Source organism: Equus caballus, chromosome 6 (genome assembly GCF_041296265.1).
Source record: "Equus caballus isolate H_3958 breed thoroughbred chromosome 6, TB-T2T, whole genome shotgun sequence".
NCBI classification, from domain to species: Eukaryota; Metazoa; Chordata; class Mammalia; order Perissodactyla; family Equidae; genus Equus; species Equus caballus.
In genome coordinates, this window is record NC_091689.1 from 65,648,361 (window position 1) to 65,675,527 (window position 27,167).

General features: G+C 39.9%; 1 protein-coding gene across 4 annotated transcripts in view; it reads left to right on the plus strand.

The window, feature by feature from the left end:
* Window positions 1–27,167, plus strand: part of ARNTL2 (aryl hydrocarbon receptor nuclear translocator like 2) — a 72,080-nt gene that overhangs the window by 347 nt on the left and 44,566 nt on the right. For 2 of the 4 annotated variants that reach the window (XM_023643284.2, XM_023643285.2), the window contains exons 2-4: window positions 9,601–9,814; window positions 10,429–10,479; window positions 26,881–27,031. In XM_023643284.2, coding sequence (XP_023499052.2) covers window positions 9,760–9,814; window positions 10,429–10,479; window positions 26,881–27,031 — 257 coding nt within the window. In that variant the 5' untranslated portion in view covers window positions 9,601–9,759. The remainder of the gene's footprint in view (window positions 1–9,600; window positions 9,815–10,428; window positions 10,480–26,880; window positions 27,032–27,167) is intronic. The other 2 variants (XM_023643286.2, XM_070271103.1) reach the window with 1 other exon arrangement.

The window sequence follows — 27,167 nt, forward strand, 5'->3', positions numbered from 1 at the left end:
CTCGGAGGGGCTCTGGGGCACAGGAGCGGCGCGGCGCGGCGCGGCGCCCCGCGGGTCCTCCCCGGGAGCGGGAGGTGGGGAGCGACACTCGGGATCACCGCCGGCTTGAAGCCCCATTTCTTGGCCCCTGGCTGGACGTTTTGGCGAAAGTGAGCTGGCGAGGAACCATCCACCCTGTGGTGGCGAGCAGCCTCCCTCTGCCGAGCCCCGGGCGCCCACCTCGCTGTCTGCAGGGACTGACTGCTGCGTGGACTTCTTAGATTTCATCTTTCTTTTAAACCAGTTGTCATCAGCCATGGAAGGAACTCTGGTTCTGCGAGCCCATCCGCTCTGAACTGGAAATTACTCACTTCCATTCCCCACTTGAAAAATTGCCCCCTGTGAGGCGGGCAGGTGGGCAGGTGAGCGCGTGGAGGCAGGTCCTCCACGTTTCTCACTCTCGAAAGCGACGGATTGCTCCGCAGCAGCCCTGTGTGAGCCGGAGGCGGCCCTTGTCTTTTACCATTACAGCTTTAGGAAAGCCATCAGTGGAATCAGTTTGTTTTACGTTTTTTGTGAATTTGTGGAAGCGTTATGTCGTTTTCCTCTTTCTAGTGTTCACTGACAGCATTCCTTGGGACTGCGCACGATTATGGGCTGATTATAAAATATCTGTTATTTAAGACAAACGGGAGGTAAAAAGAAACCTAGAAACAGCTAAAGGAAGACTGGCAGAGAGAAATTCAGAGAAGCAGTTGAGTCAATCTCCGCTTTTGGAATATGGTGATGAGTTTAGATTCTTCTCTGAAATCCAGCAATGAGAAGAGGTGCTTTTGAAAATCTAATACTGTGTGGGAATTTGGATCACTGGGAGATTTCCAAAATTCTATCATTTGAATATTTGAAGTCTTTCCGGATGATATAAAGGTGTGAGTAAGCACTAAATAAATACATTTAAGTACATCTAAAGTGTTTAACCCAGTACTTGGGCAATAGTAAGTGCTCCATAAACATTAGCTTAATATAGTTAATAATTTACAGCTCCGGTTTGCTTTGTGAAATTAATAAATCTTGTCTAGTCCCTTAAGAAAGTGTTGTCGTGCACAACTTAAAATTGGCCAAATTGAAAGAATACCTGGGCTTTACTAAAAAAGAGAAAGAAACATGAAAATCCACCTAATTCCAAGAGCAGCTTTCACCAGATAAGTCTTTTGGATTTATGACAAGCTTTTGCACAAACAGTTTGTTGTGATTTAGCTGAAAACCAAGTGTGAAGTTGGGAATGAATCTTTCTTAGGTAAGAGTCGCAAAGTTTCAGTGGGGGCTGGGAGGGCCAGCATTTATCAAGGTGCTATTACATACGAGGCATTTCATCCTTAGTCTCGTGGTAGCCCTGTGATGTAGGTGGCATTATCTCCATCTCACAGATGAGATGAGAAAACATAGGCCGGCCCACGGTTACGCAGCCAGAGAGTGACAAAACTGGGGTTAACATCTGAGGCTGCTGCCCGTGCCGTTTTCCTTTCTTCCCTGTCTCACTGGGTGGCGCTCATGAGCAATGTTCGCACTTCCGGACACCCTGTGTAAAGAGGATGAAAAAAATATATATTGTTACAAGTTCCCCCAACCCATTGAGGGGAAAACAAAACAAAAACAGGTCTTTAAATCAGAATCCGGGGCTATGTTTTCCTTATACAAAACCCTGCGGATTCCTTTGTCCTAGGTAGTTTAACATTAAGGCCTTTGTGATAAAATAGAAATCTAAGACTGGCGGTGGGGAGAAAACCCCCCCATGGTTTTGTTACACTGCTGAAAACAACTTTAGGGCTGGTTTTGAAGATGGCCACCAAGAATCAGCTGGTGCCTAACAAAACTGCCTGCTCACTTACTTTTTTCGACAGGCTTTTGGTAAACATCAAGATTAACAAGCCGCCAAGTGCCTGGGCGTCTTCCTGGTAGATGATTCCAGAATCCTTGGAGTTAGGGAGAGGGCAATCTTGGAGGAGCTGCACATTTCCAAGACTGACAGCCAGAGATGGTCCTGGGTCCAGGCGTTTGTGGGGCAGCTTTCTTATCTGTGATGTTATCAGACCCAACTCTTTGCAGGTGTCGTGCTGCAATTATAGTGGCTTAAAGTCATTTTTGTGACTCTGAAATCAAAAGTCGTGTCTCAATCCACTTTGCGCAAGCTGCTGTTCCTGGCCTGGATCCTTAGGCACAGTTTCAGCCAGAAATGCATTACCAAGATAAACCAGGATGGACCAAAATGACTTTTCATATGTTTTGGGGGGGGGGGGGGAGGGGGAGAAGGGAAAAGAGAGAAGAGGGGGCAGAAGGAGTGAGGAGAAAGAAGAAAGGTGGAGTAAAGACAGAGGAGGAGAGAGAGTAAAGGAGGAAGGAAGGAGGAGAGAGGGAGGGAAGGAGATGGGGAGAAAGGGATGACAGCAAGGGGAGGACAGAGGGGGATGAGGTGAGGGAGGGGGAGCTGGAGGAGGAGGGGGAGGGAAAATGAGAGGGTGGAGGAAAAGGAGGGTGGAGGAGGAATTGGAGGTGAGGAAAGAATGGGGGAAAGAAGAAGGGAGGGGAGGGACAACCACCCCATCAAAGTTTGACTCCAGGGGAAAAAAAAGAAATTTAATGTTTACAGTATATGGGGAAAGCCAAAATATTAGTAAATACAGCGATTTCAGTTTAACTTTTTCCTTGTGGCAGGACTCCTTGGTTCTAAAAAGCATGTTCTTTTTCTGTGCTGTGAACGTTGATGATAGCATCCTTTCAAAAGTTCTCCTTTTAGGTAATGTTCAGGAAATCATAAATAAGGTCATAACATTTCATTCTGGTAGCCCTACTGTCATTTGTCCCATTTAGTGGAAGATCTCCAGTTTTCAACTGTGACAGCTGAGTTACTCAGAGGCCTGGGATCTGGGTCATTAGTCAGCATCCGCACTGTCATCAGCATTATCAGGGACTCAGTGAGCCGGGTCCCTAGAGGAGACATCTGCCTGCTCTGTGGGGCAGTGATTTCCTGTCCCGGCTTTTGCAAGTCTGCTAACTGAAGTGGCTCCTCCCCAAATCCTGGCCCTTCTTGACCCTCCTGCCTCGCCCGGTGCCTCCCTCCTTCTCAGTATTATGAGGCTGTGACAACTTAGAAGAACCTACAATTTTAAGCTCTTAGTGAACCACAGTTGAAAGATGTTCACTGTAGGAGCATGCAATATTTCTAGCTATTTACACATAATTTATAAAGCATTTAGCTATCAACATGCCCCTACCCTGTTTTCTTTTCTTGCTTGGGTAACGTCGCATTTACTGGTCCCTCACATATATTATTTATAATCTATTACTTTAGGCTATAATATCTCATTTACGCCAACCCCAGTTTCTAAACTTAAAATATTTAAATAAGTCCGGTTATATAACATTAAAATTCTCATTTGAAAATACTTAAATGTTGGTTGGCATGATAGGAAATTTGTCGTTTATCTAAGTAAATTATTGGTGTTTCATTTCTCTAGTCTTTAATTTTACGATTTAAATCTCTAGATAATATCTTTACAGAGAGAGAAAAACAAAGAAGCCTGGAGGAAAAGGAAATGTACAGAGAATCATTCTTTCGCTCAACATGGTTTACATTAGAGGATATTTATCATTGGAGGTCAAGATTATTGCCATAAAACAGTAATTTCCAATACATTTAAAATGTCTTACTTAAGATATTTCATTTATTTTTTTAAGTAGTTAAGAAATACCCTTTACTGTTTGTTCCAAGCATATCACAGGGAAAGGGGAGATCATCCACTGCCTTTCTCTTCCACATGTCTCCACTTTGTCTGATGTGTCCCATGCTCAGTTATGTGAGGGCATCTGCCTTTCCCCAGATGGTTCGAACTTTCCCACCTCCAGGCCTTTGCTCAGGCTGTTGGCTGCTTCCGGAATGCCCCTGCCCTCCCTCCAGACAGGCCTGTGGAAGTCTTCCCAGGTAATCTTGAAGCCTTAGCCCGGGTGTGATTACATTGTCATCTGCCTGTGGAGAAGGAGGAAGAGATCTGGTGCAGGAAAATGAGCGTGAGCTCTGGAACCAGGCCACTGGGACTGTAATTGCCAGTTTCATTATTTACCAGCTGTGTGACCTTAGCCAAGTTATTTAACTTTTCTGAGCCTCAATTTCCTTATCTATAAAATGGGAGTAATAAATTCCTAAGTTGGTGAGTTATGTGGGAATTAAGTGAGATGATTACAAGCTGTCTAGTGAAATCTGACCTTTAACGGATGATTTTTCCCCTTCTCTTCACAAAACCTTCCGCTGACCTCCCTGCATCAATGGAAATGATTCTCCCTTCTTATTTTCATGCTGCGGTTTTTGTGTGTGCCCTCTTGTGCACACTTGTGCCTGCTTGCCACACATTACTTAGATAGGTTTCTTAGCTGCACCCTTGGGTTGCACATTCCTAGGAGAGCCGGGTTGATTCTTACTCATCTTTACAATCTCCAACTCCTTGCACTTAGTAAGTGCTTAATAAAGGTTTGTTGATTTTAAATGAATGATGGTTGATTTGAGGTGTGGACAGGGTTGGTTCATTCATAAAGGATCCATTAAATAAATACATACTCACATTGTTCTAGGCAAACAGAGATGGAGAAATGAATAAAGCAAGAAAAAGAGTTAAGAAGCTTATAAAATGTATTAGGATAGGTGAGAAGCAGCCAAATTATTTGTAATACAAGATAGAACCTAGTAAAATCTATAGTTGTCTGCTGGGAGCGAGCCTCCCCACCCAGTTGGTAGAAATTATATCTATTTCATGGGAGCAGGACTCACAAAAGGCTTTCAGAGAAGGTACCAACTTTAGTATTGAGGGATAGATAACTCTTGGGGAGGCAGCAAAAGAGACAGAGAGTAGGCGTAGAAATGGAAACTCATCAGTGACTTGCTTGGCAGAACTGCTGTTAGTATTTTGTTGGCTGTTTGTGGGAAAAATGGAACAGGAAGAATTGACGGCTGAAGTTACCTTGCTGGTGTGGTGGAGGGCTTCCCCTCCCACACCTGTGATGAGCAATAACCATTCACACAAAAGGCCTGAGTTACAGGCAGGTGATCTGCCCGCTCTCCAAAGAGAGGATACGTGCATGCTCTTTTTGGTCCCTGGTCAGCAAGAGAGTTTTTGTATCACCTTGAAAGGCTAATTGTGGCAGATTTCTGCTCAGAAAGAAAAGAAGCAGAGGTCCTGGGTCCCGCCAGGTGAAGGGCTGTTAGGTCCTGGCCTTCACTCCAAGTCCATCGGGGCCAATTATTTCTCTCTTTTACCCTCTTTTCTTCTCTCAAAAAATAGCTGCTTATATCTTTAAAGCCATGTCACATTCTTTCTTAGGAAAAGCATCACAGCTATTATTTAATTTATTCCCATTACAGCCTGTTTAGAAGCAGGTATCTAGACTTCCAGTGTCTGTCCAGCATGGTGACCTGTGTTGGTCCAGTGTCCCCATCACTGATGTACCCTTGACATAGACAGATGCTCCAGGCATGCTCTCAGACCCTTCCCATGCAGCTCCATGTGACAAAGTGGAAAAATACCTTCAGCCTTGAATTCCAATTCAAACACTTAGTGAAGATTTATAAACCAAAAGGAATCCAGTGCCCTGCACATCTGAACATGTTCCTAATGTGAAAAGAGCATTCATGGAAAGATGTATGTGTGATAACATCAGAAGATCTTCTTGTTTTCATTCAGATACAGTGCCAAGGATCTCTGGCTTAGAAGTTACTTGAAAGCAGAAGCTCTATATACATCAAATAGCTCTTAATCTTCTTCTTAGCAGAGAAGAATATAGGAAGACTAGATTGTTGTTGAGCCTAGATACTACCAAAGCGATATGTGTTTTACAGAAATATAGATTTTAAAAGATCAGTATCTGGTAGACAGAATTGAAACTGAACACTTTACAGAGTAGATATCAATGGATGTTTAAATGAATAAAAGATTGTGAAGATTAATAATTCTTTTGTTAAAAATGTAGAGAAAAGTTTTGGTTGAGATATTGAACATGATCTCCAGCTCTTCATTTGTTTCTCTTACCAGCTCCCTTGTTGGAGAACTGGATTTCCTCTCTGACTTACGTGGTACCCACGGTAGACTGTGCTTACACTACCGTGGAGACAAACAATATTGCATTCTAGGTAGGCGGTCTCTTCTATAATGAGTTACCCAGGCAACAACACTGACCTGGAAAGGAGAGGCCAAATCCAATTTTCCATGCGTCCTGGTCCTAGTGGCTACTTTAGGACAATTCTCCTTTTCTTTAGTTTTCAACTTGAGTTCAACTAGCACTTTTTGGCGTATCAGTTCCTTTTAACAGTAATCATAGCTACCTCTGGGACATGTGGTCATAAGCAAAGCAGCCTGCTTTTAGAGGGATGTTCAAAGTCATACCTCAAATTTTAGAAGGCATCTGGGACAAATTATTTATCAAGGGGTTTAAGAATAATTTTTTATTAGCTCTTTGTCTAGGAAGAGCCTCAAAGCAGCTTAGATTCTGGTCATCATTGTAACTATGACATGTTATGAGATAGTATTAAAGTCATAAATGTCACTTTGTGTTTTATTCTAAAACTCATATGATGTTTCAGTTTGCAGAAATTTAACATTGCCTGTTGCAGAGTCAGTGCTTCCCCTCACCCCTTTTTAAAGGATCTTTCTTATTTCCACAATAATTGCCATTCAGTGAAAAGATACACAAATATTTTTGTGAACACTGATGAATGTTTTTCCTCAAAGTTAAACTGAAGGTGTCTCATTTTGTTGATGCCTTAGCCGTCAGGAACTACTGTATCTTTTAGAGGGTCTGTGTTGAATTTGGCAGATCCAATCAGGCCTGACTGATATTAATCACGATAGTAGCCTCCACTGTGTCTTCTGTTTACTCATAAATTGCAAGAATTGTATTTTCCAATAGGTGACAATGATGTGGGTATAGACCATCCAAGTCTAAATACATTTTGGGGCCTTTTGGAAAAACCTGCTGATGCTGAAAATGCTAAACCCTGGCATTCTTCTTATGCGTGAGGACCAATGAGGCCTGGAACAAGTTAGGGGACTTTTCTGTTTCGATGTGGAACTGAAATTCTGATGAAGTGCTGTTTCTTGCTTTTGCCCATCCCCGGATTAGGTTATAATGCCTATGAAATGTTGGCCTTTTCTGGAATAATCATAGTCAGAGAAGCATTCTTCAGTGCTGATATCACTCTGATTATATTCTGCATCACAACTGAGTGGTTTCCTATGACTCTGATTTCCTTATAGTCATCATGGGTGTTTCTGCTGCCCCTTTGCCCCGTTTCAAAAGCTTGGCATGGATCATCGTCACCGTTTGTTTCTGCTAAATTGTTAAAATTCTTAACCTTTATTGAGTATTTACTATCTGCTAGGTGTCTAACTGCTTTACTGGGATAATTCATCCAATCCTAAGCAACTCTGTAAGGTAGGTACTTTATTATTCCATGTCTCAGATGAGGAAATTGAGACACAGAGGATTCAAGGACATTGCTCAAGGTAAAGATTGCATAAAAAGTAGCAGAACCAGGATAGGAACCCAGGCAGACTGGCCTCCAGAGCTTTCATCCTTTTAACCTTTCCTCCAGTGCCTGCCAGACATTTGAACGTGGTGCCATTCCTGTGAAGTGCTGATGTCTAAAACTGAACTTCTTCTGTTGGGAGGGAGTGTGGAATACTGGCCTACTTTTGGCTTTGAGAGAGTCTGAGCTCTTTCACCTAATAATTGTGTGATGTTTCGCATATGTATCAGTCAGGGTCCAACCAGAGGAGCAGAACCAGTAGGAGATATGTATATTAAGAGATTTATTTCAAGGAAGTGGCTAGTGGGGCCAGGCTAGGCAAGACTGGAATCTGTAGGGCAGGCCTTCCGGAAAGGCAGGCGGGAACTCTCTGACAGAGGCTGAAACAGCTGTGGCGGTGGCATTTCTTCTTCAGGGAAGCCTCAGCTCTGTTTTGAAGGCCTTTCAACTGATTAAATCGGGAGATTATCTAGGATAATGTCTGTTATTAAGGCCAACTGCTTATCGACTTTAATCACATCGACAAAATACCTTCACAGCAACACTTAGTGTTTGACTGAGGAACTGAGGACAGTAACCCCGCCAAGCTGACACAGCGAATAGACCATCCCAGCAAGTTACTTCATTGCTCTGAACCTGTTTCCTCATCCACTAAATCACCACCACTGGGTTGTTGTGAGGATTGTGTAAAATAAGGAAGGTAAAGGCGATAGTGCCTGGTATGTAAGGATTCAGTAAAAGATTATTTAATTTTGGTAATGGTGGTAGTAGGGGGTGGGTGACAGCAGCAGCAGCTGTGGTCTTACTAGAATAGGGTCTTAATCCCCATTTTTGTCACTTTCCTGGTCATTCCAGTTCACTGCAGCAGTTGGCTTCCTAAATGATATTCCTGCTTGAAAATATCTACTCATCCATCTTTATTTTTTTCTCAGGGCTATAATGAAGTCTTAAAGTAGCTCACCACTCTCTCTTTTTGGAAAAATGTCCTACTGAAATCCAGACACACTGTGTTTATAGCTTTCCTCAGTATATCAGTGCAATACTACAGCTCCCTCCCCAAAAAGCGCTGCCTCCCTTGCCTGCTGAAAGCTAGTGGGATGGAGGACTGGCCTCTCCAGTGGCGTCGAAATTCATTCCAAGTGTGTTTTGTTATTTTTGGGTTACCGTAATAAGTGAGATTGGGCCACGCATGCGAACTGTTTCTCCAAAAAGGCTGTTGTGTTTAAGTTCTATTTCTTTTTCCTTTATTTAAACTGCAATGTAATACACAGCTGGGCATCTTATTTCACACTCTGAGCCTCAGTTTCCTTAGCTATAAAGTGAGGGTATTGGACAAGATAATTTCTTTTATTCCTTTTCCCTCCTGTTAATCTTTTGTTGCAAATTAAGAAAACCAGATATCTTTTTTTTTTTTAAAGATTGGCACCTGAGCTAACAACTGTTGCCAATCTTTTTTTTATCTTGCTTTTTTCCCCCAAGTCCCCCCAGTACATAGTTGTATATTTTAGTTGTGTGTCCTTCTAGCTGTGGCATGTGGGATGCTGCCTCAGCATGGCCTGATGAGCGGTGCCATGTCCGCGCCCAGGATCCCAACCCTGGGCGGCTGAACCGGAGCTCGGGAACTTACCCACTCAGCCGTGGGGCAAGCCCCAAAAACCAGACATCTTTTTAGGATTTTCTCCAAATATTTTATAGTCATTTTTATCTTTAAGAGCAAAACTAGTTTGTTTTTTTCCAGATCAAAACACATACTTTAAAGGCAATACTTAATTATAATTGAATCAAGTAATAAATAAAAACTTAGCCAAGAAAATCTTCCACTTCCCCACTCCATCAAATGAGAAACAATGTGTGAACAAATGAATGAACCTGGGAACTGTTATAGTCTATAGGAATAACATCTTTGGCATTGAACGTCACACAGGCACATAAGTGGACCTTGTACCTCAACTCCTCAAGATTATGTACTAGATTTTATTCACTGATATGCACAAATGATCCATTTCCCAATAATTTTGTCCTTTCCCTCCATTTCTCTGCACTGCCAGCAGCGCTCCATCCTTTAGTTAATGCCTAGTAGAACTCCAGGATACACAGGAGGATATATTGGATTTTAAGTTCCTTGAAGGAGCAGTCTCTTTGGTCACCATCATCTTCCCAGCCCCTGTAGCACAGTGTCTGCTTCATAGTTGCTTGATGAATATGTGCTGATGGAACAATATGGAGGACATCAGAGGACTGCAGCTGACAAGTTCCACTCACCAGGTGACTATCCCAATAGGGGAATAGGCTAGCTCTTTTCCTACTATGTCCTTTCTACCTGGTTGTGCTGCAAACTGGAGAACTGGTTTTTGAGGTCATTCTAAGGTTTAGAAGTCATAAACTTCATACCTCTCTGTATCCAGCTTCTCCCATTTACACCCATACAATTGGTTTATGTTCAACCCTGAATGTTATGCCGTCATGGCCAGATATGGAGACCCTTAGTATATGCTATGCAAGAGATCCAGGGCACCTGCTCGTTTGAAGGCCATCTTTAGTAGATAGTCCAGTGGGAGCAATATAAGCAAATCCAATCTCACCTCATACATCCTCTGGATTATATATGCCTTTGCACTGAGCAAGCCTGGGAAATCCCCGGCCCCTCCTTACTAGTCGGAGGGATGTGTCATATAGATAACCAGATCTCCTCTGCTTCATTTGAAGCCATGGGGCCCAACATAGTCCTTGCAGCTGGCACAACTGAATCCCTGAGGTTCTCTGACACCTTGCGTTGTTCGCAGTCTTACTCCCAGTCTGCTTTCCCCAGCCAACCTAGTTCAATTCTCCTCTCTACTGATTGTCCAAGTCGGTTCTAACCATTCATATCTCTTCCCTAGTGTCCACCTTTTACTCGGGCTCTCACTCTGCCTACACCGTATTTGGCCACAGTGAGTACATTCCCTGCTCTTTTCTCTTTGGCTTTTTTGTTCAACATGCCAGCCAGTCACTTGGTTTGAAACTGTAAATGTCATGCTGGTCGCTTTTGCAGATGGCATGTTTTGATGAAGCTTAGTCAATCTGTTAGATATCATCTGAATCCAAAAAGATGCAGATAGGGTGATACCAAAGAAGACGAAACTTAACAACAGAAAAAACGACCAGTACCTAAGCATAAAAAAAATGCTGATGTATGAGATGGTAAAGACGTGGCTTAATAACAGCCTGTAGAAAAGACAGAGTTGGGTTTACTCGAGGGAAGGGCGTTCTGGAAGTGAGGAGACTTCCACAGGAGTCCCTCCTCCATCAGTGTCTGGCCGTATGATAAAGGACAGAGAACTTAATCAACGGTGGCTCTCTTTCTTTCTTGGAAAAAGGAGTTATATTAGACCATCTGTAATGCCCGTTACGGCTCTAAATTATATAAATGAGTGAATCACTAGTGTAAAGAGAAAGGCAAATATGTAAAAGAAAAGCCAATGCAGTCTAATAAATAATGAAAGTTTAATATTCACAATATTATCAATAAAAGTTCCACTCTCTTTTCTGCGGACTAGACAACTCCTGGGTGTTGTATTCAAGTCACACCACACATCAAAGGATTTTTAGCAAAAGTATGTCCAGAAGAGAGCAACCAGGCTGGTGACAAGGCGTCCTATGAATCATGTCTGATAGAATCACATGGTTTGGTTTAGGAGAGAGACTTTAGGACAAAAGTGCGGGATGTTATGGTTGTCAACAAAAGTTTGAGGAGTTGTACACTATATAGACTATCTCAGATGCCACCTCCTTCATGAAGCCATTATGGAGTGTTGGGATCCAGACTTCTCCAAAGACACTGTCCATTCTACCTTGTAGTTGGCTTATTTCTGTATTTATCTGACTGAACTCTTTGAGAGCAAATGCCGTGTTATACTCATCTTTGCAGCCTCGTTAGTTTCTAACAGTGCTTTGCACAACAGTAAGTATGCAAATACTTGCAACTCAATTGAAAATTTATCAGATGGAGGCTTGATGGGTAGAAATTACAGAGTTTTTTTGGCCTTCCAAGAAGTAAACTTTTCAAATAATTGAAATGTCTTAAAATTACATGGATTGCAATAAGATAACATGACATTCATTAGAATGAATAAAATTGAAAAGGCTGACAATGTCAATTGTTGTTGAGAATGTGAAGCAGCTGGAACTCTCTTATACTGCTGGTGGAAATGTGAAATGACAATCACTTAAGGATGCAATTTGGCAGTTTTTCAAAAAGTTAAACATATACCTACTTTACAGCCCAATCATTCTACATCTAACTGTTTCCCCAAGATAAATGAAAACATTTGTCTATACAAAGACTTATGCATGAATATTTGTAGCAGCCTTATTTACAATAGCCAAAAATTGGAGGGAAGCCAAATGGCCATCAACGAATCAATTAAGTGGATAAACACTATATAATATACCCATCCAATGGAATACCACTAAGCAATAAAACGGAAAAACTACTGACACCTGCAACAACATGGATGACTCTCAAAATCATCATGAGGGAAAGAAGCCAGAGTCAAAAGGGCATATGTCATATGATTCTATTTACTATATAAAATCTAGAATGTGCAAAAACATAGGTAACAAAAAGCAGGTCACTGTTCGTCTGGGGTTGGAAGTTGAAGATGGAATGGACTGCAAAGGGCATGGGGGAACTTTTCTCCAGTTTTTTTTTTTCTGTATCTTAATTTTATGGTGGTTTTTTATATACAGAAATTTTAACTTTTTTACATGGTTATTTCTTTTGCGATTTTTACTTTTGGCATCATACTGCAAAAGTTTTCACTTTATGATTATGTAAATATTCACATGCAGATTTTTTTCTTATACTTTTGTGATTTTGTTTCCCTCTATTGAACTCATTCATCCATCACAAATTTACTTTGGTAAGTAGGGGGAAATAGAGATCTATATTTTCTGAATAGTTAAGGAATTGCCCTAACACTAGCTATCGGATAATCCATCATTTCCTAAATTATTGAGTGTGGGCGATATGTCAGGGATTGTGTTCAACTAGAAACGAAAACATGGTCCCTGCCCTCGAGGAGCTGTGTTTGGTGAGGGAGACTGACCAGTAAAGAGATAATAACAGCGGAGTGGGATGAGCTCAGCAATGGCATCAATCACACAGTGCTACTGTAACATGTAGAAGGAACCCCAGTAGGGTGGCAGGTTTTGGGGGCAGTGGTCAGACAAGGCTTCTTATAGGAGATAAGATCTGACCTATGTTTTGGCAGGTAAGTTGATGTTTGGGATTTGGGAACAGGACATCCCAGGTGAGGGATTAGCATGCCCGGAGAAGTAGAGCCGTGAGAAGGCGATGTGGTTGAGGAGCATTGCTGAGCGCCCGGGGCTGTTGCTGAGTTATAAGAGAGCCACGGGATGAGGCTAGTGGACAGGCTGTGCTGTGCTGTGCAAGACCTTGTATTTCATGTCATCTTAAGTTTAGTAGCAAGCCACAGTTGGATTTCAAGCAATGGAATGAAGTAATTAAATCTGTTGTACAATCATCAGAGTTAGTGGTTTGCATGTTGAATAGTGTCGTAGCACACTGCTTTTCGTTCACAGCAATGATTACATTTTTGAACTATGTGTCTGATTATTGATTGATGGCTCACAGTACCTTCTTTAGGAGGAGTGGGAGAAATTTATTTTTCACTAACTAGATAAGGATTTTCATGTGGAAATATGAATGGTCTGGCCGTGTATTTCAGATTTAATCTAGCTCTGTAGCCAGCCTGCCCCTTATTTGCCTCGGACCTCAATTGTCTTTAACAGTTACGTCATCGTTCAATGTGACCACTCGCCTGAAGGTGGAGGTGGATGTATATTGGTGTCTGTCTGAATCTTATACCTGGCTGTGAGCCCACTATACTCAATTCACATAGGTAACTAACGTACTACCTAGTATCTGTCCAACAAAACTTCGTAGATGCCAAAAAGCTTCAACATTTGTCTCATTTTTTTTTCTTATAAGAGCTCTGTGAGGTAATTCTAGTCTGTGTCATAACCTGTATTTTACAAAGGAGGAAACCACAAAGAAGGCAAACAGCTTACCTGGAACCATGCAATGAGTTGAGGGAGGCTTGGACAAAAGTGTTCTTGCTCTGCCTCGTGCCACGTCATTGCCATTCTCACGGCCAGTCCCGTGGTCAGCGGCGGTGGTGGGCTGCCCGTGCGTGGTACCGTGTTACTGCAGCAGGGGCTTCAGCTTGATCCAGGATCCCGACGTTATGGACTCTGGTGCCACAGTTCTTTCCAAAGCATTAAACCTGGCACCTAACTAATGCTTCCAGTCAGTCATCCAGTGTGGCATAGAGAGGCGATCAAAGCCAGGTGGCTGCCACTTTCTGAAATCAGTAGGGTTATGCCTCCCGCTCCCCAACAAAGGGGATCTTCTATAGGCAGGTCACTCTTGTGGAAAGTTTTTTCTTAAGTTCCTTCAATACTTTTGCCAACAGACCTCTGTTTCATACACACTTTAGGACAAGGGTCAGTCTGGGATCCTGTGCATTTGATTAGAAACCATCTGTCCCTTCTCTTCAGGAAAACGTTAAAATCTTCCATGAAAGCGGCTCAGCGTGGTCTCGTATCTTCAGCCACGCTACGTTCGTGGCATCAGCAGTCCATAATTGTTCTTTGGGTTTAGAAATCAATATAAGAAGGGCTGTGTTCATGACCGGTCAAATGGTGGTACAAATTTATCCTTTCAAAGAAATGCCTAAGGCTTGTGAGCATCACAAAGCTTTTTTTGGTATATTTATTTTTTCTGAATTAAAAAAGTAATGCCTGTTAGTTGTAGAAAATTTGACAGTTTTTATTTTTAAATAATTTTGAATTAACAAAAATATAAAAGTCTTAACCATGTCTTTTATTTACTGTATTCTGATGCTTTGACATCTGGGGTCCTGCTGATTCTGGAGGGCCTGCTCCTCCGAGGATGAGCCCATTGCTAGAGATGGTAAATAACTTGCCTGTGAGTGCATTTTTCGTGTACAAACAACCAATCCAGAGCCCACACCCTAACCACCTCTGTTATTGGGGTCTCACGCTCCAGGCTATTATCCACCTGTCTTCATCATCCCAGGGCCATGTACCAGACAACTAGTGATGGCTCTGTGCCCCACAGCCTGCTGAAATTATTTAAACTAGCCAACCCGAAGACTGCTTAGCCTGCCTTGCCCATTCCTTCCCACAGACACCACGATAAAGGCTCTTGCCTGCAGATCCCCCCTCTCCTTCTGCCTCCAGACTGACTCTGGTGCTTCCCCATGTGGCCCCCCAGGGCATGCCATGCCCCCTCCTCTTGGGAACTATACATAACAGTCTCTTTGTTGGCAGTCATCTCCTGATTTGTTGACCTTATTGTACCTCAAATCTTCTATTAATATACTATATTTTAAAATAATAATAAAAACAAAAAAACATACGAAAGTTAATATTTCGTATAGCAGTTACTATTTCATAAGTAATTTGAAAATACTCTATTTAAAGGCTGCATAGTAGTCCATCATGTGATTGCACTCTTAATTTTAGTTGTTCCGTTGTTTGTTGATACCTTAGGTGGTTTTCAGGTTTATGCTGCTGAAATATTGTCATGAATTTCTAGTACAAAAGTCTTTCTGTACATCTTTAATAATTTTAGGATAATTTCAAAGAAATAGAATTGCTGGATCAAAGGATATAAAGTATCTTTGTACCCTTGATATAATTTTCCAAATTGCCTTTTAGAAAGGTTATGCCAATTGTCATTCCCACCAGAAATGTATGAAACTATGAGAGCATCTCTGTTCTTGCTTCTTTCCCTTCTCCAAGGCTCCTTTGCCAGTATAACAATTTATCAGGATTAATCAGTTTGATAAGAAAAAAAAAAGATCTTCTTTTTTGCTTCAGTAATTCTCAGGTTCTTTGTAATGTGGTCAGCCCAAATTTGAAGAAATTGACCATAGGGGCGTTGTGGAGGCTAATCACTCTGTTGTGTATTTCAGAACTAGAAAGTAAAGTTGGCATTTACTTGAACCTCATTGCCATCTCCAGACATTATTCCCCATGGTCCTCATTAATTACCTTCATTTAGGTTTTCTGTTTATTTTACCCTCTTATATCCTTATTTTAATCATTCCCTACCTCCAGGATGTTGCCCCCTTGTATTCGTAGACGTTTTCCTCTCCTGACCATCCCCTGATGTCATCCTGGGTAACTCTGGTCTGTCTTCTCTTTTTCCAACATACCCTGTCTTCATTTTACTGCAGCACCCCTCTTAGGCACCTGTTACGTAAACCCGTGAATCAGCTGGAATCCCCAAGTCTGAACTTCTCCCAGCTGACCATGGTCTCATATTTTTATGACTCTCCCTGTTACACAAACATTCCAGCCACCTCCCTGGTCTTTTTTTCAGCAACTTCTGGTGTCTCTTGCTTTCCTGTGCAGCCTGTCCCCTGTGATATAGCATTTTATTAATAAGCATCACTTTATTCATTTGACCTGCATATTTCCCTGGCCAGTGACTGGCTTTGGGCAAGTAAAGCCATCTATTTTCTCTGTTTCGGTTCTCCAGCAATAGCTGGATGTGATGGACAAATCACATGCCAGCAAAGCTCTATGTCTCTGGAATCTAGGAGTGTCTGGTTTCTCCTTTACTACAGGCATACCTTGGAGATATTGCAGGTTTGGTTCCAGACCACCGCAATAAAGCTCATAGCACAATAAAGCAAGTCACAACTTTTTTGGTTTCCTAGTGCATATAAAAGTTATGTTTATACTGTAGTCTATTAAGTGTGCAATAGCATTATGCCTAAAAAAACAATGTACATACCTTAATTTAAAAATACTCTATTGCTACAAAATGCTAACCATCATCTAAGCCTTCAGCAAGCCATAATCTTTTTGCTGGTGGAGGGTCTTGTAAAAAACGCAATATCTGTGAAGCTCAGTAAGGCAAAGTGCAATAAAATGAGGTTATTTGGAACTCACATAAATTAAGAAAACTCTTAAGAAATTAATTAATTAAGAAAAATTAACATTAATTAAAATTAAGTACATTTTAGTTTTTAAAGTTTGAGACCGTTATACTTTGTTCCAACGTTTTCCACCTGGGTTCCTTTCAAACCGTATCCGAGCCTTCCTCTCGTAACCTGGTTTCATCTTAAGAACCATCCTCAGGACTTCCCTCTTAGACATCTTGCTATTTTTGAAGTCAAGGCCAAGAGAATAAAATTTCCTCCCTACAGTCTAGGTAGGAGAGGTAGATGCTGCTGTGATGTTTCAATATTGTATCTGAGGTATGCTATGGTTGGTCTGCTGGTGGGACTCTAATCCCCCTGTGAAATGGATTTTAGCTTTCCCTGTCCATTCTTAGCAGCAAACCTTATTTTCCAAGCCAAGCTGAAAAGAGCTCACAGTATGGCTCTGAGTACAGTCTTCACTATGGAAATAGATAGGAACTCAGGTAAAAGGCCAGCCATTCAGGTTGGACAAAGGTGGAATGCATGAGGATGAAAGTTGTAGCTCTTAATAGGAAGACCAGTTCCAGGACTCATCTGCTAGTACAGAGAACAATGTGAATGTACCCCTCACCTTAGGGAGGATTGGTTCAAGAGATGAAGGCTGAGATGCAGTGCTGGGGAACTATAGGAGCTCCCTGCTACCTGGACAGAAGCTCGGCTCCTCAGTGGGACAGGCAGGGCCCTTCATGAACTAGTGCAATCTACTTTTCCAGCTTCGTTTCCTGATGTTTCACACTATGTCCAGCCATACTGATGTATTTGCTATTCCCTAATAGTCCATTTATAGTCTTTTTTCTTTCTAACTTGTATGTCTTACAAAAGCAAAACATGATACTTACAAAATTTTGGAACAATACAGAAAAGTAGAAAGGAAAATAATCCTTTGATTGGCCACTCAGATAAAACACCTGGAAACATTTTACTATGTTTCTTTCTAGTTTTTTTCTCCACTGAAAAGACATTATCTTTGTTTCTTGTTTGTACTTAGTCTCTGTGTCTTTCATCCTACTTTTTTTGGTTTTTTGCTCATGTTGCTCTGAGCTCACATCTGTTGCCAGTCTTCCTCTATTTTGTATGTGGGATGCTGCCACTGCATTGCCGCCGATGAGTGGTGTAGGTCCACACCCAGGAACCAAACCCAGGCCGCTGAAGTGGAGAGCACCAAACTTAACCAGTAGGCCACTGGGACTGGCCCCTCATCCTACTTTTTAAACTAAACATTACATAAGCATTTTCCACATTTATAAAACTCATTTTTAAATTTAAATTAAATTTAATTTTTTATCAACAACAGAAATTTATTTCTCACAGTTATGGAGGCTGAAAGTCAGGGTGCCAGCATGGTTGGTTCTGGAGAGGGTGCTCTCCTGGTTAAGTCTACTCACTTCTCATATCCTCACGCAGCAGAAAGGTAGTGAGCTTGCTGTCTGCCCTCTTCTGATAAGGACACTAATCCCATTCATGAGGGCTCCACCCTCAGGAGCTAATTACCTCCCAAAGGCCTCACTTCCTAATATCATCACATTGGGGATTAGATTTCATCATGTGAATTTTGGGGGACACAAACATTCAGTTCATACAACATCCAAGTAGGTGCTGAGGAAAGAAATTATATCCTCTTATTTCTGCCTCAAATAGCTCATTAATGAACCAAATAGATAGTGCCCCTCCATCTGAAAAGGAGTGCTCTCCTCTAAGCATTGCATTGACAGGTGGGGCAGAAAGAAGAGAAAGTGATGGGAGAACAACTTGCTTTTGAGATTCTCTAGGTGATGGGGATCGAAGCCTTCGCTTCGGCAGACCTGTCAAATAGCTGGAGCTGTGACTCTCCAGCTTCACAAATAATGATGCAACGAATTTCTACTGAAGAGCTATAAGGATTGAAAAAAGGATCTTTATGGAAAGGGGCCAGACAGCTACCCAGGCAGCAGGGCAATGTGGGGATTGAGCAAGAGTTAAGTGCTTTCAACCTCTCTGTTCCACACATCAAGTTAAAAATCCCAAACCCTCTGACTTTAGATTAGATAATGGGGCAATACCACGTAAAGCTGTGCTTCAAATGCACCAACCGGATGGAGCTCCAAGAAAATAAGAACTTCCTTGGAATATAACTTAGAAAGCCCCTTGAACTTCCTTCATCCAAGCCACACTCACTCGCCAAAGATATTGCACTTTTCAATAAACAAAAAAGAAGAGTGGAGGTGCCACCAGCACAACCCTCTTACAGTAGGAAGAAACATTAAACATCATTTCTTTTTGTCGTGTAAAAACAGGATGCCAATGTATTAGTGGATGCAAAGTATCTCCGTACTTGTCTAGGTATCCATGTGATTTCCTTCATTTTTCTCCCCATAGGTAGACCCACTTAGAAATCCTGACGTTAAATCAAATTTCAAATTCTCCTCCTCTCCCATGGTGTCTGAGGCTGAGGTCATGGGAAAACTGGGTTATCACAGGTGTGATTCTTCCAGAATATGAAGGCATGTGTTGGAGTCCGCAGTTGAGTACCTTCACAAATAGTATTGATGTGAAGGGTCTGTTGACAAGTCCTGTCTGAGAGAACAGATGGAAATTTGGAAAATGACATTTTTAGGCTCTTATAGCTCAATACCAGCTCTTTACCCCTGTTTTGAGCAAGGTATTTTTCTACCTTCAGTTAAGACCAATCAGGCTAAAATACCTGCTCTTCTTCAGGGCTTGTTTGGCTGTTTGGATTGACAACTCAGGAAAGGTGGTCATGGACAGATGCTCTTTCCTGCCTTTTCCAAGTGTAGTAAGGATTCATGGATAAATAAATCTTGAGGGAATTCCATGAAATATCAGTGAATCTAAACCTCATCCTTATTTTGAGTTTTCCAGTTAATCTGCATTTCTGGATGGTGAATGATGATCTAGGCATCCAGCTAGTTTCTGGTCAGATAGGTGTTCTGTCAATTGAGCGTGCATTTTGTTTCATACGTGAGAAGGTAAAATTTGTTTTGAAAAAGTTCGGTTTTACTGATCAGATTCGTATCAAGAGAGGCATTTTCTAATACCTGGCTCTGATATGTTTTCATTGATTCAGCAACTAAATGACATTTTTAATGACAGCTTAGGATTTTACTTAATGCATTTGTTTGGCTTCCTGTTCTCGGTGTTCTCTTAGCCTGAAATAGCCATCCAAGAAAATGCTCTCAAATGTTGCTCCCTCCCCCAAAACAGAATTAAGTGACCTTCAATCTGTATGCTTGCAACATAAACTTGTACCTCCTTCTAGGTCTAATTCCATTCTGTATTTGGCTTATATATCCGTGCACTTACATATACACAAACACGTACAAAATTATAAGCTTCTTGAGGGCAGGTACTAAATTTTAACCTTTTAAATATATCCTCCACCTAGATTAAACTCTTAATACTGTAAAATAATAGAATACTTTTAATCTCTATGGAACAAAAGCTTCTTCATAATCTGTGTATAGTACTATAGATGTGTATGAATGGTATTTTTCTTAACAGTGCCAATTAGTATTTCCATTCCATCTATTATGTGAGTCAGCATCTTACAGGAATGTGTCAGTGGTAAGAAGCAGGATTTGGTTTCCATTGTGATGTATTAGCACAAACCTATGGAACAATTTCTACTTGTCATTCTAGGAAGCTCCTTCTGACTGCCAAATCCCATTCCACACAATGCCTTTTTCACAGCAGACAATCAAGTGTATTTTTTTCTTCTGTGTAAGAAAACTGGTAAAAATGAAGTAATGGTAGAGAGTAGGCCTACTTATTTGTACAGTAGGTACAGTGGGGAATTGCATATTCCCTATTGTGGGAATTCCATCATTCCCAGCCACCCAGGAAGGTGAATCTGGAAGTTCTGATTTCACAGTTCTTTTGGATTCTCTTTTGAATGGCCAGGAGTAATGAAATGCAATGGAGTATAATTCATTCTTTCAACAAACCCTGAACACGTACTACATTTCAGGCACTGTGCTGAGATTTAGGGACAAAAAGATGACATGGTCCTCAAAGCTTTCCAGTATTGGAACTTATAGCCTTAGAGAGGATCTCATAAATCTTTGGAATTTGGAAATCCCATAATTTGGAAATCTTTGGAATCCTGAAGGGTAGGATCTTCATGAAGCAGTAAAAAGTACCAGACACAATAAAATTGAAAAGTGAAGGCGTTTAGCACTGAGAAGGACATAGCATCAGTGCTGTGGTGTTTTTGACTAACGTGCATAACCTGAATTTGGTCATGAGAGAATATCAGACAAATTTAAACTGGGAGACATTCTATACAGTAACTGCCCAGTACCCTTCACAAGTCTCAAAGACAAAGCAAGGCTGAGGAACTTAGAGTTCAGTGGCAACTGAGGACACATAATGGCCACTAAACGTAGCATGTGATCCTGTACCAGCCAAAGAGCATCAGGGGGACAATGGGCAAAATTTGAATAAGGTCTATAAATTAGATAATGATACTACGTTAGTGTGAATTTCCTGCTCTTGATAATTATACCCGGGTTAAATAAGACATTGCCATTTGGGGAATCTGAAGAGTATATGGGAATTCTTTGCATTATTTTTGCAAGTCTGAAATTATTTCGAAATTAAAAGTTTAACTCTTTTTTTAATTACAAAAATTCAAAGGCGTTTAACTCAGTGCCTTTTCTTGACCAACACCTTGGGCATCTGCAGTGGCTCATCAGCAATGGACTCTTGCTGGACTGGTTCCTTAGCATCACTAAACTTTGGTTTTCAAGCAGATTTCAAATACGTGATTTTATTTGATTCCTAACACAAATAAATGAGGTTTGCAGGAATTTACTTCTATTCTAAAGAAACAGTCTCAGATGTGTTAAATGACTTGCCCCAAAAAACCAGTTTTTGGTGGGTAGACCAGACTAAAAGGATTTTCTGGGCAGGGCCTCTCAGAAGTTAAGAAGCAAAGTCCACTTTGATTTTTTAAGGAAGTGATTTAAATGTTTATGTTGAACAAATTGTTTTTAACAAAAAGTTACTCAGAGGATAATTTAAATTTTAATGTATAGTACACGACTTGTAATGAAAATAAGTAATGTGACAAAAGCTTTTAAGTTGTATGAAAAATATATTTTTTCCGTCCTGCCACTGCACTTCTGTGAATGTGTGTGCGTATGTGTGAATGTATATTCTCTTTCCAGCACAATGTCAAATTCTAAATTTGAATCCCTTTGTAGCTAGGAGCCTAAACCAAGTGGCTTTGGTCTCCCCAGCTTATGACTCCCATAAGCTGCTCATTTCCCACAGTTTATTTCCATCCTTGAGGAGCTGACTAAATGGTAGAGCTTTAAAATATTGTTCCATTGATTACCATCACCAGGGAGATGCACATAGAGTGGAGCGAGATTTAATGCTCATCTCATTTTAAATAAAACCACCAACTTCCTTTGTAAAAGACAATCACAGTATCTTTGTTCAGTTTAAATTCTGAATTATTTTACTGAGTGTTAAAGAACACATGTTACGTTCGTCATTGAGAAGTGACCCAATTTGGCGGAGAAAGACGATATCAAAATATTAAATCATAACCTCCAACATGAGTTATATAAAAGCAGAGCTAAATTTCAGTTCCTCACACATGGTCTCATCTTCTACATAAGTATATGTGGAGGTTAAAAGTAAACTGGAAGGTTAGAAATGAAATCTTGACTCTTTACATTATGAGTCACCCCCTAACAAATAAAAATCTGCTACATGGGGGTTGAATTGTTTCCAAAGAACAGATCCTTTCATCCAGAACTCATTAGTCCCACTAACCCATCTTTTCCTTTTGCTCACAGGACGCCTCTGTTTTGAATACACTTCTACTGACATAGCCAGAGTTGATGGAAACAGCTAATTATGGAATAAGGCTTCCCCATCCGTTAAGGAACATGAAAATACCTTAGAATTTCAGATTTTGATTTTGTAAAAGGAAGAATATTATTCGGCCTGCCTCAAGATAGTCCATTTCTTATTTTCAAGGTTAATCAAGAAGTAGGATTGAAATGTGCCTAGAATAAGAGGCAAAAAAAAAAAAATATTCATTTTATTTCCATTTTGAACTTATGTGAGGGAAAGAGTGTGCTTGCTGGAGTTGGGGTGGGTGGGGGCTTGGAGGGGGCTGGTATTATATATTATCAGGGTGTGCTATGGTTCAATGTTAGTGACTTTTTCCATTTGATTTGCTATTTAATGTAAGAAATTCCCCGCATTTTTATATGAAGACAGATGGTGTTCTGCCATTCAAAATCCATTAGGATGAAGTCTTGGAGCTGAAACCATAATTAATCTCATGTGATATCTGGTGATCCCAAGTTGGTCCCATTTAGAGAGTCCAGGCCTAGAAGTTTTGGGATACCATGAATTAGAAATAATTTCCAAGTGGCCAACAGTCATTGGTGAAATTATTCTCCCCACTTCTTTTTTGTGAGATCTCTTATACCTACAGAGGATTGTAAAAATTATCTGTGTAGTTTAGAGAATAAAAATAAAGCAAAAATCTGTGAACTCACACCCAGGTTAAGAAGTAGAATGTGAATTCCTTAGAAGTCTCTTTGTGTCCCTCATTAATCAAATCCCCCTTTCTTCTCCCAAAGAGAATTCTGACTTTTGTGTTAACTGTTCTCTTGTTTTTCTGTACAGTGTGGCAACCTATGTAGATGTTGCTAAAAAACATATTGATTAGTTCTACCCATTTTTGAACTTTACATAAATTTTTTAAAATATGCTATATGTTTTTGGCAGTGACTTTTTTTGAGGAGCATTATTATTTTCAAATTCATCCATGTTAATGAGTATATCAATACTTCAGTCATTTTTACTTCTGTTAGTATTCCATCCAGTGAATAAACAATTTGTTCATCTGTTTCTAGAAATTTAAATAGTTTCCAGTTTTCTCAGGTTTTAATTATTGTTGTTGTTCCATTTACAAGCAATGCTGTTAAGGCACTTCTTGTACATGTCTCCTAAGAGACATTAAGAGTTTCTTTGTATACCTAGGAATGGAATGCTGAATTATGTTATTTGCATGTGTTCAACTTTATTACGTAATCCAAAAATGGCTTCCAAAGTGGTTGCCCAGCAATTAACCTTCCCACCACAGGGCACGAGCGTTTCCGTTGTTCCACATCCTCTCTCGCAGTTGGTCACCATACTTTTCATTTGTACCCATCGATGGGTATGTAGTAGTACCTCGCTGTAGTTTACTTCAGGTTTTCCTGATTATGAATGAGACTGAGCATCTGTTCATTAGTATATTGACAATTGGAATTTCTTTTATGAAGTAAGTGCCTGTTAAAGTCTTTCATCCAGTTTTCTAGTGCGTTGTTGGTCTTTTTCTTATTGATGCAAAGGCATTCTTCTTACAGTCTAGCTACTAACCTTTTGTTATTTATACGTGTAAGAACTATCTTCTCCCATTTTGTGGCTTGTGGTTTTGTTTATCATGTCTTTCGCTCAACATTATTTTTAAGAAGGTTGAACTGATCAATCTTTTCCTTTATTATTTTTCCTTTTTATGTTTTGGGAAATTCTTTCTACACCAATAACAGAAAGATGTTCTCTCTCCTTTAGAGTCTTTTCTGTTATACTTTTAGCTTCTACATTTAGGTTTTCAATCCAACTGAAATTTTTTTTTTTGGTGAGGAAGATTAGCCTTAAGCTAACATCTGTGCCAGTCTTCCTCTATTTTGTATGTGGGTCACTGCTGTAGCATGGCTGATGAGTGATGTAGGTCCTTCCCTAGGTTCTGAACCTGTGAACCCGACCTGCTGAAGCAGAGCATGCCAAACTTAATCTCTACACCATGGGCCGGCCCCTGGAATTGGTTTTTATATTTGGTATAACGTGGGGGTTTTTGTTTTATTCTTTTCCATAGAGAAAATTGATTGGCCCAGGACCATTTATTAAAAGCTTTTTTCCCCAGTTGATCTGAAATTCCACCTCTGACATTTAGCAGATGGCCATATATACATGTCTGGGCTCTCTGTTCTTTTCCTTTGGTCTGTCTGTCCCCACTTGAATACCACACTGTCTTAATTACTATAGCTTTATAATGTCTTGATGTCTGATAAGGCAAGTCCTCCCACGTTTTCTTGGCTATTCATGACCCAATGTACTTCCATATACATTTTGTATTCAGCTGTGAATTTCCACAAAATGAGTATTTTGAGAAGAATTGTGCATCTATTTTTGGAGAATTGACAGCTTTATGCTATAGAGGCCTCAGTAGTCTATAAGCGTGGCATATCTTTCCATTTATTTGGATATTTTTTAATGTTTTAGAAAATTTTTATAGTTTTCTCTGTAAAGATCTTATACATTTTTCTTAGACTTATTCTTTAGGTTCTCTATATTTTTTGAGATTATTCTAAATTGTATCTTTTAAAATATCACTTTCTTACTGTTTGTTACTGGTGAATAGAAAGGCAATTGATTTTTATATATTGTTTTTCCATACAGCCATCTTGGTATACTCTCTAATAATTTATCTCTTGATTATTGGAGCTTTTCTATATTCAATCATATCAATGCCCAATAATAGCAAAAAAATTATTTTCTTTTCCAGTTCTTATACCTTGTATTTCTTTTTCTTGCCCTATTCCACTGGCAGGTCTTCTACTGTAGTGTTGAAAAGGGGTAGTAATAAGAGGTGCTTGTTTCTGCTTGTAAAGAGAATGCTTTCAATATTTTTTTGTCTATTGAGATAATTGTATATTTTTTCATTAATCTGTTATTGTGGTAATTATATTCATTAATTCAGTAAGTATTAAACCTGTCTTGCATTCCTGGGATAAAACTATCCTGGTCATGAGGGGTTAATCTTTTTATACATTTCTGAAGTTTGTTTGCCAATATTTTGTTAAAATTTTTGTATTTTTGTTCATTAATGAGCTAGACCTATCACTTTCCTTTACTGTATTGCCATTATTGGGTTTTAATATCAAAATTACATAAGCCTCATAAACAGCTGGGCCCAAGGTATTCCTTCCTTTTCTATGTACTGAAATAATATGTGTAAGAAAGAATATAAGAATATTCAGATTTTTATTTCTTTTTGCTGCAGTTTTTGTTATCAAGCTTTCTCATTGTGTGGATTGAATCTTGTCTCTCACTATTTTTGAATGCCCTGTCTATCAGTTATTGCTAGAGATGTGTTAAAAATCTCCCACTAGTGTTGTAGATTTATTGCATTCTCCTTATAAATATTGCTTATGTAGTTTCAATCTATGCTGTAAGGTACAAATGAGTTTAAACTTGTTATATCCATTTTAGTATGAGAAGGAGGCCCACATTTGGACTGTTATTTTTAGTTCAGTGATTCTGATTTTTATATTTTATAAAACATTTAATAAACCATACTTTAGACATAAAGGATTTTACTATCATATTTAGCAATTCAGGGTTAAAAATATGTGCCTTGACCTTGTTAACTCATTTCTGGGATGCTATCCAAAAGAAATAACCAGAAGGTGAAAAGAAATTAGCAGTAATAAAAAGCTTTATGTACCAACATATATACTTATGATGTTGAAAAAATGAAAACAAACATAAGTTCCAACAGTACAAGAATGGTTGAGTAGCTATGATACATCTACATGATGCTGTATTATGCAGCTATTAAAATCATTTATAAAGACTTTGTCATAACACTGTAAAGTTATTATCACAATGATATGTAAATAAAGCAGAATATACCCTAGATTTCAATTACTTTAATGACAACTATAGAAAAAATGCTAAAAGGAAATATATCCAAATAGTGACATTGGTTGCTAAAATCTGGTTTTCTCCCTTCCTTTCTAGTTTTTTGTGTTTTCCATATTTGTTACAGTATTCATTTTTTTTTTTAAAGATTTTATTTTTTCCTTTTTCTCCCCAAGGCCCCCCGGGTACATAGTTATATATTCTTCGTTGTGGGTCCTTCTAGTTGTGGTATGTGGGACGCTGCCTCAGCGTGGTTTGATGAGCAGTGCTATGTCTGCGCCCAGGATTCGAACCAACGAAACACGGGGCTGCCTTCAGCGGAGCGCGCTAACTTAACCACTCGGCCACAGGGCCAGCCCCAGTATTCATATTTTTTTACAATTAGGTGGGAAAAATAAACTTTAAAATATGGACTAACAAATACATTTCTAACTGATATTTGAGCTTACATAATTAGTCTTACTTTTACATTATGTTCTTCTTGGTTGATATTTTTAAAATATCAAGATACAGAAGCCATTTAAAATGTGTGATATGGGAATGTATAAAGTAAAAGCTAATGTTTACAGTAGCTGTCTTACTGTGCTTTCTTTCTCATAGCTAAAGTGTTGATAAGAGGGAACCAGCACATTGCCGCTATGCTTTCCAGTCATATGAGCCCATGGACAAAACCAACAGCTATTGGATCCTTCAGCCCACATGTGACAGAGGTACCAAGAAAACGGAAAGAAAGTGATTCAGATCCATCCCAGTAAGTGACTTTGTTCCTCCAACCCCATGAAATCTTTGACTCTAGAGAAAAAAAAGATTACTTTTTAAATCATTAATTATTTTTGATTACATGGTAACATTTGGATAGGGGCAATTATTTATCCACTCAACTGCCA